The sequence below is a fragment of the Lontra canadensis genome, unplaced genomic scaffold (assembly GCF_010015895.1).
Source record: "Lontra canadensis isolate GAN:19392208 unplaced genomic scaffold, GSC_riverotter_1.0 scaffold21, whole genome shotgun sequence".
Lineage (NCBI taxonomy): Eukaryota > Metazoa > Chordata > Mammalia > Carnivora > Mustelidae > Lontra > Lontra canadensis.
This window is the reverse complement of record NW_022631015.1, coordinates 12,583,859-12,596,061: the sequence shown is the minus strand read 5'-3', so window position 1 is coordinate 12,596,061 and position 12,203 is coordinate 12,583,859. Positions and strand designations below refer to the sequence as shown.

At 46.0% G+C, this 12,203-nt stretch overlaps 1 protein-coding gene across 7 annotated transcripts in view; it reads right to left on the bottom strand.

Annotated features, from left to right (window-relative positions):
• PHACTR1 (phosphatase and actin regulator 1) overlaps window positions 1–12,203 on the bottom strand; it is a 558,358-nt gene that overhangs the window by 79,208 nt on the left and 466,947 nt on the right. For 5 of the 7 annotated variants that reach the window (XM_032861576.1, XM_032861577.1, XM_032861581.1 and 2 more), the window contains 2 exons: window positions 6,569–6,736; window positions 4,358–4,564 (listed from right to left, as the gene is read on the bottom strand). In XM_032861576.1, the coding sequence (XP_032717467.1) occupies window positions 4,358–4,564; window positions 6,569–6,736 (375 nt within the window). The remainder of the gene's footprint in view (window positions 1–4,357; window positions 4,565–6,568; window positions 6,737–12,203) is intronic. The other 2 variants (XM_032861579.1, XM_032861583.1) reach the window with 1 other exon arrangement.

Sequence of the window (12,203 nt, the reverse complement as noted above, 5' to 3'; positions counted from 1 at the left end):
ATAAGAACTCTGGAGTAAAACAAAGTGGGTCCATCTCTGGCACTTATTAGCTCTGTAACTACGACCGAGTTATTTAACTTATCTGAATTTCCTTTTCCTCCTCTAGGAAAAAGAGAGAATAATGATAATAGCATCGTCTCCATAGGACTAAATGATATGCCGTCAAATTCTCAAAAAATGGCAGCTGCCATTATCATCACCCAAGTGTGAATGGCAGACTGAGAAATCCCGCTCTCGCGGGAGTTGATTATTCATTCAATCAGCACCCGCGGGGTGCCTAATCACAAGTACCATATCCAGAGGCATGGATTAGTCATGCAGTGTGTCATACCGGATTCCTAGAGCCAGCATGGCTGGAGAGGTGACTGATGAAGACTTAGAAAGACAGGAGACACTGGTTCCCCCGCTCCCCCGCTTCAATCAACCCTTTACCTCTGGGGTCCACCATCATCCCAAGAGAGATGCATTTTGAGAATCATTCACCTCAGATCATTAACATTATGGAATCAACTTCCAGAATGTAAGGAAGGGAATGTGATGCTCCTCTATGACCTGCAATTGTGTAGGCCGCTGTTGAAGAACAGGATGACGACAATAGAAGACGAAAGACTGTTTGGGAGAGCAAGTAGGCTTCTCTGTACTTGCTGGCGAACAGAGAAAATTCGCAAGACGGTCTCCAAGTTCATAATGGTTTTCCTGATAAAGTGCATGCACATGCCAAAGCAGAGATGTTTCTGCTTGTCTCTGCCTGACCGTGTACTTGGAAGTGGCCCCAGCTCAGGCTCATGCTTCCTCTACTGAACCAACTGGACCATTAACCACTGTCACTCTCCATTAATCATGCTCGGTGTCTTTCAAACTGTCCTGTGTTTCCTTCCAAAAATGTCAATGGGACAACCGAGAGTGAGAGAGGACATGCTACAACTTGTAAGTCTCAATTTAGAGTTCTAGAATTCTTCGTTTATTAATTTCTTCTGACAGAGTCCAGCTGTTTCTAGAGTAATTAGTAACACAACAGGATTAACGTAGCTGCCTCACGGAGATGCGGGTTCATCGTGACTGATGGTTCACTTCTAGAAATCAAGCATGTCTAACTGGGTTTAAACTCAAAAGGACAGCACCAGGCCTGTAGCCCGTGGATGCCTCCAATGTCTTATCTTCCTCCTGTTTTAGGAGCCACCAGATACAGCAGGTAAGGACTATTAACTCTCAGCTATTTTGATCCGTTTGATCCAATCTGTATAGAGGTGAGGTTCAGAGAGCGTTGGTAAGTCCACTCTCCTTGGAAAAGGACAGGGGAAGCCAGAGATTGGGCTAATTCACATACCCTGAGTCTCTCATACCCCAAGAGTGCTGAGGACACCGGGCTGCCCAAGTTCACGGCTCACAGCTGACGCTGGGAATGAATGAAGTGTGCCTTCATTCATTAGACAACTAGATCAATTAGAGGACGCTGTCGGCTAAGAAATTCTGTCAATTCTTCTTTTCAAATGTCTTTTCTATTGTTCTGTTTGGTCTCCTCTCACGTGATCAGCCGGAGATGCTCATTAGCTCATATTTTAGACACAAGAGGAGCTTTCCCCAGAGTCTCCCTGGTACAGATTATTCAAGTTCAACTAGTGATTCTGGAGAATGAGGCATAGGGCTGGCCTTTGTAGGCTTCCGCCTTCTCTTTCTGCTCACTCTACACAGGGACCAAGGAACATCTTTGAAAGGCTAGTTGTCATCACATCACTCCACTGTTCAAAACCCTCCAAAGGTTCTCCACTGCCCTGGAAACAGAATCTAGGTCCTCATACGCCTTACCTAGTGAACGGTTTCTCAATCCATCTTGAGATGGACCCTCTGCCCCAGCGCGGCCACCTTGTCATGGACTCAACACAAGGCCATCTCTGGGCCTCTGACCAGGGCCTTCCCTTCTGGAATGTTTTCCCCTCATTCTCTATTATACACACCCCTTATGCCTGAAGGGTCAGCTCAAGCTTCAGCCCTTCCATGCCCTTTTATCAGATTGCATGGAATGGGGCGCTTGGGTGGCTCAGTGGGTTAAAGTGGGTTAAAGCCTCTGCCTTCGGCTCAGGTCATGATCCCAGGGTCCTGGGATTGAGCCCCATATCAGGCTCTCTGCTCTGGGGAGCCTGCTTCCCCTTCTCTCTCTGCTTGCCTCTCTGCCTACTTGTGATCTCTCTGTCAAATAAATAAACCTTTAAAAAAAAAAAGATTGCACGGAACTCCAAGTGACGCTGCTGACACTATTTTGGTACTCTATTCTGTGTGTATACATAATATAGATAACATACAAAAATATATATGTAAAATTTATATATTAAACCGTGATTTATTTGCATCTGCTCTGATACCTAGCACATGTGTGACGAATGAATAGGAACTACATATGGGAGTTTATTTTGCAATATTCAATCTTCAGGGAAATTTGGCCTCACAGCCTTCAAAAGCCTATAGATTTTCAAAGGTACGTAACTGATTTCTAGAATTAGAACAAGCAACTCTAACTCTAGAACAAAATTAGGAGAAATGCCGATGCTTCTTAAGCAATGTGTGCTCTTGGGGACATTGGCTGCGGTGACAGAAGGTGGGAGAGCCCGCAGGGGGCCACACATGTCAGTCCTACTTCACACTGGGCAGCTAACAAAAGCGTGTCGGGGAGTATTTGCGGACATGAGAATCCGTTCACCAGATACCACTGCGTGCAAAAAAGCCAGAGAAGAGACTACGTGTAGCAGGTATTTGACCTTCGTTAGACAAACGGACAGTGGTTATCTCTTAGAAGCCGGTTTGAGGGCACTTTCTCCTCCGTGGTTTTCTATGCATTTACATTTTGGAGCACTGGACCGAAGTGTTATTAATGTATTGAATGGTTCCTTGACTGATTGATTGATTGATTTTATTTATTTGAGAAAGAGAGACAGGGAGCATGAGCAGGATGAGGGGCAGAGGGAGAAGCAGGCTCTCCGCTGAGTGGGGGACCCCAACACAGGGCACGATCCTGGGGCTCCAGGATCATGATCTGAGCTGAAGCAGATACCCAACCGACTGAGCCACCCAGGCGCCCCAGAACAGTTTCTTTAGGTGGAAATGTTTTCTTTCGAACCACAAACATCTGACTTGGATGGACACACATGTGGATTAAGTAGCTTGACTCAATCTTGTGTTTAAGTTGGACTCCAGTAAAACTCAGCACCATGTGGGAGACATCCTTCTGTCACGGCGACAGCGGTCCCTGGACAAGGTACTAGGAAGCGTGGGGTGTAAGCGTGCCTCCATTGCACGGCTCCTGCCAGCCCGGCTAAAGGCGCTGATTTTTCTCAAACTTCAGCTTTTCTGCTATAACAGAGGGGGATACTCTGCCCCACCCCCATCCTCATCACATCTCACAAAAATAAATTAGAATCTGTTAACAAAAATATCAAGCCCACTATAAAAAGGCAGCTGATCGAGGTTGAAGAAACACCCCCTGAAATCTTTACTCTTTTTTTTTCTTTTTAAAGATTTTATTTATTTATTTGACAGAGATCACAAGTAGGCAGAGAGAGAGGAAGGGAAGCAGGCTCCCCACTGAGCAGAGAGCCTGATGCGGGGCTCGATCCCAGGACCCTGAGATCATGACCTTAGCAGAAGGCAGAGGCTTAACCCACTGAGCTACCCAGGCGCCCCTCTTTACTCTTTAATGAAACTACAACGTTAAATCAGAAAGCAGTGTCCGGTTCACGGGCGGTGAGGTACCATTTCACCAGATGCCCCGTCTAACAGTGGTGGGTGCGTTCACGAGCATTCAACGTGAGAACATAAAAATCACTTTAGGACAAAACTTACTCTTCTTTTAAAAGTATTTCCCACGATACTCTGCAGATTGTCTCTATTTTTTTTTTTTTTTAAACAGAACAAACAGCACAGACATGAATTTTAATAGAGGAAATACTCCGGGCTTCAGATCAGTAATTTAAAGACAAAAACTTTAAAGCTTTGGCAAACTCATTACAAAGGGAAAAAGGTACTACTCTTCATCTTTGCAAAGACTTTGACATTGAATCTAATTCACCTCGATGGGCCAATAATCCTGAGTTGGTCACATAAATACCAAGGTACATATTTACAGATACACATGACAAAGGTTCTCAGAATGTGGCTGGCAGGTGCGTATCGAACACTTCTTGACAAAAACACACAAACCCAGGTCACGATTGCGTGTACCAAGACGCACATGGAAACAACCAAATGTCCCACAGAGCAGCCTCGGGGAGAGGTGCAACAGGGCTGATAAAGAGAAAAAGAGCTGAGAGGTTATCCCTTGAAGGGAAGGCAGGGCGGCACGCCCCCAGAAGACGTCTTGACTCACCTGTTAAGTGGTTGGCAATCCTGGCAGTGGGTTTGGGAGGCAGGGCGGGGGGTTGCTTGAGAAGGGACAGCTGCTTCACTGGGGTCTCCTCATGGTCTCCAGAGAAAGCAGCAGGTTTTTTGGGGGGCAGTAGCAGGACTGGTTTGGCTGAAGGATCTTGGGACAGGAGGACTCCAGACTCACTGGCAGAGGGACTCTCTTCAGACACTGAGGGGACAACCACACGACACACAGGAGACATTACACAAAGGCAGTGCAGGTGGGGCCAGCGGGAGCACACAGGACGGGGGTGTGGGTCAGCGACACAGCACAGCGCCCACTGCTTCCGGTCGCCGTGCACGTGGGGAGAGTTAAAGAGAGGCCTCTAGAAATCCAGGAAAGAAGGGGGTGTGGGTGAGGGACACATCAGGGAGGCTGAGGCAGTAAGGTAGAGGTGGGAGGGGGAAGAGGGGGGAAAAGGGAAGAGGACATTTTCTCCAAACTATCCCAAGCTTAACCACTTCAATCTTGGCATTTCTACTACACCTTTTGTGAGGGCTCTAAAACGTGACTCATAGGACCACAGCCACAATCGACCGATGGCAGGTACAGAGGGCCAGGGACAAAGGGCCCCCATCCAAACCAAACCAGCACCCAAGGCTGGCATCTTCCCTTGGGCCCATTTGCCCTTTGTCCAGAGCAAGACAGAGAAGATTCTGGGGCCTTGCTTTTTGCCCACTGGGTCTCCCTGGGTCTGGGACATGAAGTCATGAAGGAGCCCCCAGAGGCTGACACCAGGCTGGGTGTCCCCACACACCTGGGGTGGCTGCTCACCAGCCGAGCTGGGCAGAGGCTGTCAACAGGCACCTTACCATTTTAGGGGTTCCTAGAAACTTTGACCAGACAGAGGGTGCACCAAGACAATGTCTTTCTGTCTCCCCGCTTCCTCTCTCCTCTCACTGGCCAGAATGATGGTTTTTCTGTTTGCTTTCCCCCATTTCTCTTTGCGTGGCACTGGGTCTGGCTTTTCCTTTCCACCACGCGAGACCCCGACAGGCTCCAGTTAAGAGCTATCCCGAGGTGCGGGCGGGGGGCAGCCTGGCCAGCGAGCCTGAAACTCTGGGTTCGTTGGGATGACAGATCTCCCTCTAACGGTCAAATCTGCGCGTTCCCAACATCCCAAGAAAGGCTGGATGAGAAACGCAATTCACTGCTTTTGCTAGAATCGTCTTCTCAGCCTGGGAGAGAATGCAACTCCAATGTGTCACCTCCTTCCTCTCATCCCTGCTGCGACAGGAATGACTCCAGTGACTCTCCCCTAACCTCTTCCTCCCCCCTGATCTGGGCTGCAGTGTTCCCTGTAGCATCAAAGCCTTCGTGAGGACTGTTCTCTCCCCTCTTCCAAGGGACCCCACTATCATCAGCATCGGAGAAATGATACACTAGGTCCCAAAGAGGAGTATGGCACGGGCTGTGTAACCCAGCTCTCCTGTCCTCCCCCCTGAGCTCTGCTGGTGCAGACTTGGCATATGGTGTGGAAAAAGGATGTGGCCTTTCTCCCCACACTCTGGAGATCCCAGGAGGTCCCTCCCCCAAGCAGGCTTGCCTCTTGACAACAAAGATCACTCCTTACTGGCTGTTGGGAAGACCCCCCCCCCACTTTTGCAAACCTTCTGAGGGAGTGAGTACTGACCATTCGGAGGGCTTTGGACCAAAGGAGTCGTGACAGTCCAATGGCACCAAACATCACCTATCTGTAGCATTCACGTTAACTGGGAAAGTGTAGACAATTTAATAGCCAATCAACACATCGATTGTGTGCAGTAAACGGATACAATTTGCTAAATTGATCCAACCATTAGCTGGTATGCCAAGGCTGGGCTTAAGGGCCGTGCTAGGGTTTTACGAACATGTGAATTAGGTATGGTGTAGAAGAAGTACAGGATTCCTTAACAGAAACGAGTTCTAGGGTAAAACAAAACAAAACAAAACACCAATAACATTTTAAATCCCCCATAGTACAAAAACAGGGCATGTCTTCTTTAAAGACATTAAGATTACAAAAAATCTTTTTGAAACACTATAGCACAGTAAGTGTAAATATGTCCTGATTGGACAATTTCATTCCCATTTCCAGGAGGTTCAGAGGCCTGGGGTGGTGCCAAACAGAACTTCAAGTCCGGCCAGGCTACAGGTTCCGAATGCCACAGACAACTTGACCAGGGGCTTTACCTGTCCCATCCATGATGTCTGAAGGCTGGAGCACCTCGTATGAGCAGGGATCCCTGGGCATGGGGACCGGCTCCATTTCGGATAGGGCTGGCAGAGACAGTTGGCTGGAGCTCAGGGACTGTCCATTTTCCAGCGAATCATCTTCGTTCGATATGGAGAGCTCCCCGTCTGTGGGCGCGAGAAGGAGACGGCACAGTTAGACAACGCCCACCTTCCAGGGAAGGATGACATTTTTCGTCGGCTAACTGAATCTAAATGTTTTTGAACAATCTTTATCAAGGTCAGTCTGTAAAATCTGCCCTTGTTCTTTTGCTTTTCAGACACTTGTTTTATTTTTAGACATAAGGCATCTGACCCTGAGGGTGGCAATTTCCAGTGACCTCTAGCAAATTGCCTGTTTTACTCTCCATCTTTCTAACCAAAACCACCTATTTTGTAGGTTTTTTTTTTTTAAACAAAAGTGAATTAAAATGAACCTTTCTTCCTAATTTTGGAAAACTGGAAAAACTGAGCAGGCCTCAGGGATTGGAAAACCAGGAGTAGGAATGTCTACTTTGGGGAGCCAAGGGCTTCATAACACTCGACAAACACCAGAAGCATGGTTCTCTAAGGCTAGAGGAAAAATTCGTCCTCTTTTGTCTTTTTTCCTCCTGCCAGGATCCAATTTCTCCAGGCAGATAAATGTTTAGGAGTTCGAACCCCCCTGCCCCGCCCCCCTCCCGACAACAGGGACCACTCCTCACTAGCACTGGGAGGGTCCCGCCTTCCACAAACCTTATGAGTACTGACCACTCACAGGGGGCTTCAGACCACAGCCGAAGGCTGTGGCATCCTAAGGATGCTGTTTAAGTGCCAGGATTCTCCCAGTGTCCACCAGTGATCACACCTGGAGGGGAGCAGACTTTGATCTTGCTTAAAGCTCCTCAAAGCCAGGGGCAGCCAGCTAGTTAGCACCCCAGAAGAGGATCAAAGACTCCCACACAATGGCCATTTGTCAAATCAAAACTCCCCCAGGGTGATCTCATTCTAGCCCAGGGGAGTCCTAAATAATGAGACATTAAAGTCAAATTAATTTTTAAAGAGGACGTAAAACTGTTCCAGTAAGATGAATAAATATCCAGAGGAAAGACTCCTACGTTATGCTTAGTCAGAAACACAGAACCCGGCAAAGCAATCACCTGCCTTAAAACCGGAAGAAAGAGGATTTACTTGTAGAAATGAAACAGGGAAATGACTCCAAAGTAGACCTTGTATAAATAATCCTTTTCTTGTGCGATGCTCCTCCCAAGGCTTTAATTTTATACACAACAGTATGTGGTGGTAAAAGGGTGCTCTGCCAGCCCCCTCCCTCCCCAGTTGGAACTGGCCTGATGAAACGTTCAACAGAGTCACTTACACACCAACAGGCTTTCGACAGCATATGGCTCAAGGACATAGGCTATTTGACCTTAATCTTGTATAAACCCAGAAAAAAATAGGATACCAAAGAATCATCTGAGGCAGATAACGAAAGCACTGACACACTGTTAGATTGTGTTTTTCTCCCCATTTTTTTTCTTTTTAATTATTATTTATTTTTTGGAAGATTTTATTTATTTGACAGAGAGAGAGAGATCACAAGTAGGCAGAGAGGCAGGCAGAGAGGGAGGGAGAAGCAGGCTTCCTGCTAAGCAGAGAGCCCGACTTGGGGCTCGATCCTAGGACCCTGAGATCATGACCTGTGCCGAAGGCAGAAGCTTTTTTACCCACCGAGCCACCCAGGCACCCCTCTCCCCATTTTCTTCATTTGGCCCTTCTGTGTGCCTGAAATGGCATGAAAGTTAGTACAATTGTAATTAACAAAAGGATTACTACTCCTTATTGATAAGAGAAGAACAGTGTGGACTCTAGGTCCACAGCCAAACCGAAAGTCTTCAGGAGGAAAGGGCTGCAGGGGTGTGTTACTGCATTGCAGTCCCCTTGGGGACAGTCCCTGGTCCCCTCAACATGCTTGAATTTAGCATGTTCTCATGCATGATGCCATGGGCAGCACCAACACTTCATGTTTCCAGTTGGTGGAACGATGATGCCGCCGCCACTCCGTTTAACACATCCCTAGGAAACCACTTTGGTTTTTGATGTTCCTGGTGTAATAAATGTCCCGGTTAAGACGACCCGAAGAGGAGGGGCTTTTCAAGGCCCCCTGCCGAGTTCTGGTTCTTTGGGGCACCAGCCGAATCACATGACTGTTGTACTTTGGGACACGTAAAAAGTATCCGAGAAGCAGGACTGGGGGAAAGATACAAGTGTAGTTGGATACTTAAGAATCTATGAATCTCGGTTTCATCAAGGCGGCTAGCTTAGTGTTGGCAGCTTTGCTAATGACCGAGAAGCCGTCCCAGGGACAGAGCAACTCTCAAAAAATTTAGCTCCCCGTAGATTAAACGTAACTTTGCTAAGTCCAAAGATTGTTTGGAGAGGAAACAATCTTGGGAATTCCACTGTCGTAATTTCTAAAAATACATTCCCACCAGAAAAATAAAAACGAAGAAAAAAGGGTAAGACAACGTAACAGTTTATTTGTGGGTACATATTGTTGTGATCTTACTAGGCATCAGATTTTGTTTTTTTTTTTACTATTATAAACATTATAATTTGCATAATTATAATCTTAATGATTATACTGGATGAATAACTGAATTTTAGTTAGCTATCTTCTTATGGTTGCTCATAAAAGGGTTTCTCGTGTTTTATGATATAATGAAAAAAGGAGGTTCTGCCCATCACCTCCCTGCATAAGGCCTTTTCTGCAATTAGAATCCTCCCTTTTTAGGAGAAATTCCAATAGACAAAACTTATGTGTATTAATATTTCAAAATCTAAGTGACACCTACTTGAATCTTGTAAAATTGTTCTGTGAAGTGTTTCTCTATTTACACGGCAGCAATGCACAGACCACATGAATTTCTTAGCTTTTGATCATTTCTTCAATATTGACCTTGATAACCCTATTTTATCTATCTACCTACATATATATCTGTGTGTATACACACATACACACACACATCAATCTAATGGAAATAAAATTGAAACCAATCAACAAAGATGACAAATCCATTATTAGTATCATTTATGACCAAGAACAGTAGTGACAAAAGTGAAGACCATCGGGGCACCTGGGTGGCTCAGAGGGTTAAGCCTCTGCCTTCAGCTCAGGTCATGATCTAGGGGTCCTGGGATCGAGTCCCATATTGAGCTCTCTGCTCAGCAGAGGCCTGCTTCACCCGCTCTCTCTGCCTGTCTCTCTGTCTACTTGTGATCTCTGTGTCAAATAAATAAAATCTTGAAAAAAAAAAAAGTGAAGACCATCTGTTTTGAATTCATTTAACACGGGGCTACAATGGTGTTGCCATCGTTAAGTAACTGCTGTTTTAAATTCTTGTGACATGGGTGCCTGGGTGGCTCAGTGGGTTAAAGCCTCTGCCTTTGGCTCAGGTCATGATCCCAGGGTCCTGGGATCGAGCCCCACATCGGGCTCTCCGCTTCTTGGGGAGCCTGCTTTCTCCTCTCTCTCTCTGCCTACTTGTGATCTCTGTCAAATAAATAAATAAAATATTAAAAAAAATAAATTCTTGTGACATTTTCAAACATACACAAAAGTAACTGACCCCATTTACGCATCATCAAACTAAGAAATCAGCTGGAGATTCCCAATGTTTGGTCGTTCCAAATCAGATTAATTTGAAGTGTATGTAACAAGCATAATTTATCAGCTTCTTTATTGGCATTTTAACTCAAATTATTAAAAAAAAAGTTTTACTTTTAGAAAGAATTTAACCTTCCTGATGAAGGGGAGTCTCATGGATTAGTTATACGTTCATCTATCAAGATCATCACTGTCTTGTTACTGCAGATGAGAAAGAGTTTGCTTTTTATACTAATGTCAGAAATTGTATTAGAAATAATATTAGAAATAATATTGCCCTATATAATATTAGAAATTATTTGGATGTTTTACATGATCTTCTAAAATGATCTGTAATGGTTTTCAAAACTACCGGTAGTAGGAAGGAGTAGTGGGAACAGGAAGAAGGGGGAAGTCCCTTGAGAGCCGAGGAACTGAGACAATGTTTTTCCAGCTTCAGTGGGCATTACAATTCCCTGGAGTGGGGCTTGGTTCCACTCCCAGAGTTTCTGTGCCAGTAGTTCTGGGTTGGGACAGAGAATATGCATGGCTAGCAAGTTGTTTTTTTTTTTTTAAGATTTTATTTATTTAATTGACAGAGCTGACAAGTAGGCAGAGAGGCAGGCAGAGAGAGGGGGAAGCAGGCTCCCCGCTGAGCAGAGAGCTTGATGCAGGGCTCGATCCCAGGACCCTGGGATCAAGACCTGAGCCGAAGGCAGAGGCTTAACCCAATGAGCCACCAAGGCACCCTGGCTAGCAAGTTCTTGGGGGATGCTGGAGCTGCTTTGGCTGGTCAGAGTTCCACAATTTAAGACCACTGGATTGGACATTAGGAATCAGAGATGTAAGAGAATATGGAATGGCAACTGTGCCTAGTCCTGATGAGGTCTGGGACAGGAAAGGCCGTTTATGGAGCTAACGGGGAACATAGTAGGTTTAATCCTCAAAGAGGACAAGAAAGCAGGAGGCTGCATTGTCTAACCAGGGATCGTGAATATGAACTTGTCACAAAGGCATATGGGACTGGGGAGGACCGTAGGGGAGAGCAGAAAATTAAAATGTGAGCCAGATGCAGACATATTTAACAAGATAAAATCAGGTCGCAGATGTGACAGAGAACATGATGCGGAAGTGAGCACAAGTCAAGGTCGTAAATTTTAAATGATCAGACGTAGAAAGCAACGGATGTAAGCTACAGAACTGGTCCTGGAAACTGTGCCAGCCTTATTCCCCTCTTCTCATGAGACGTAAGAAATGAAGATGTTGGTAGAGTTATGTTAACAACCAAATCAAGGGGAGTGAAGGGAAAGGTGACGGCGAATTCATTCATTCAGCGGGCAAACATCTGTTGAGGGCCTGTAATTAACAAGAGACATCACGACCCAGAAACCACATGCTCTCACAGCGATCTTGTGGGTAGGGCCGGCATTTGCTTCCATCCAGCACCTTCTGAAACTTGTAGAAACTCCCACCCGGTCTCCTGTCCTCCACGCCCTGGAGCTTTACTACAGCCCACCCTGCCGCCCCTCCCACAAGCCAGGCATGACGCCAAGTGCTAAGGAAAGACACAAGCAACACAGAGGAAGAAACGCAGAAACACAGACATGTGGAGGAATTAGTGTGAGAGGTGGGAAAAGAAGCAAGAGTGGAAAGTAACATCCTGAGAGCTGAAGTAAGACGGAAGACTTGCGCTCTGCACACAGGAGACCACACGCTTGAGGAAGATTTTGTCATCGCACAGAGTTTTCTGTAGTGCTCTGAAAGTATGATTTACATAACAGTTGCGGTCCAGAGGACTGGCTCAAAAGATACATTAAGAAAAGTTTTGTTTTTGGTTTATTTGGGAGTGGCAGCCATCTCCCTAGAATCGGGTGTTACCTTTGTGCTTATATTTGAGGGCTTTTTTGTTTTAATTTTCCTCGATTATTGTTTTGCTTTAGGAATATTCTCTGGTTTAGGGCAGCGGACACC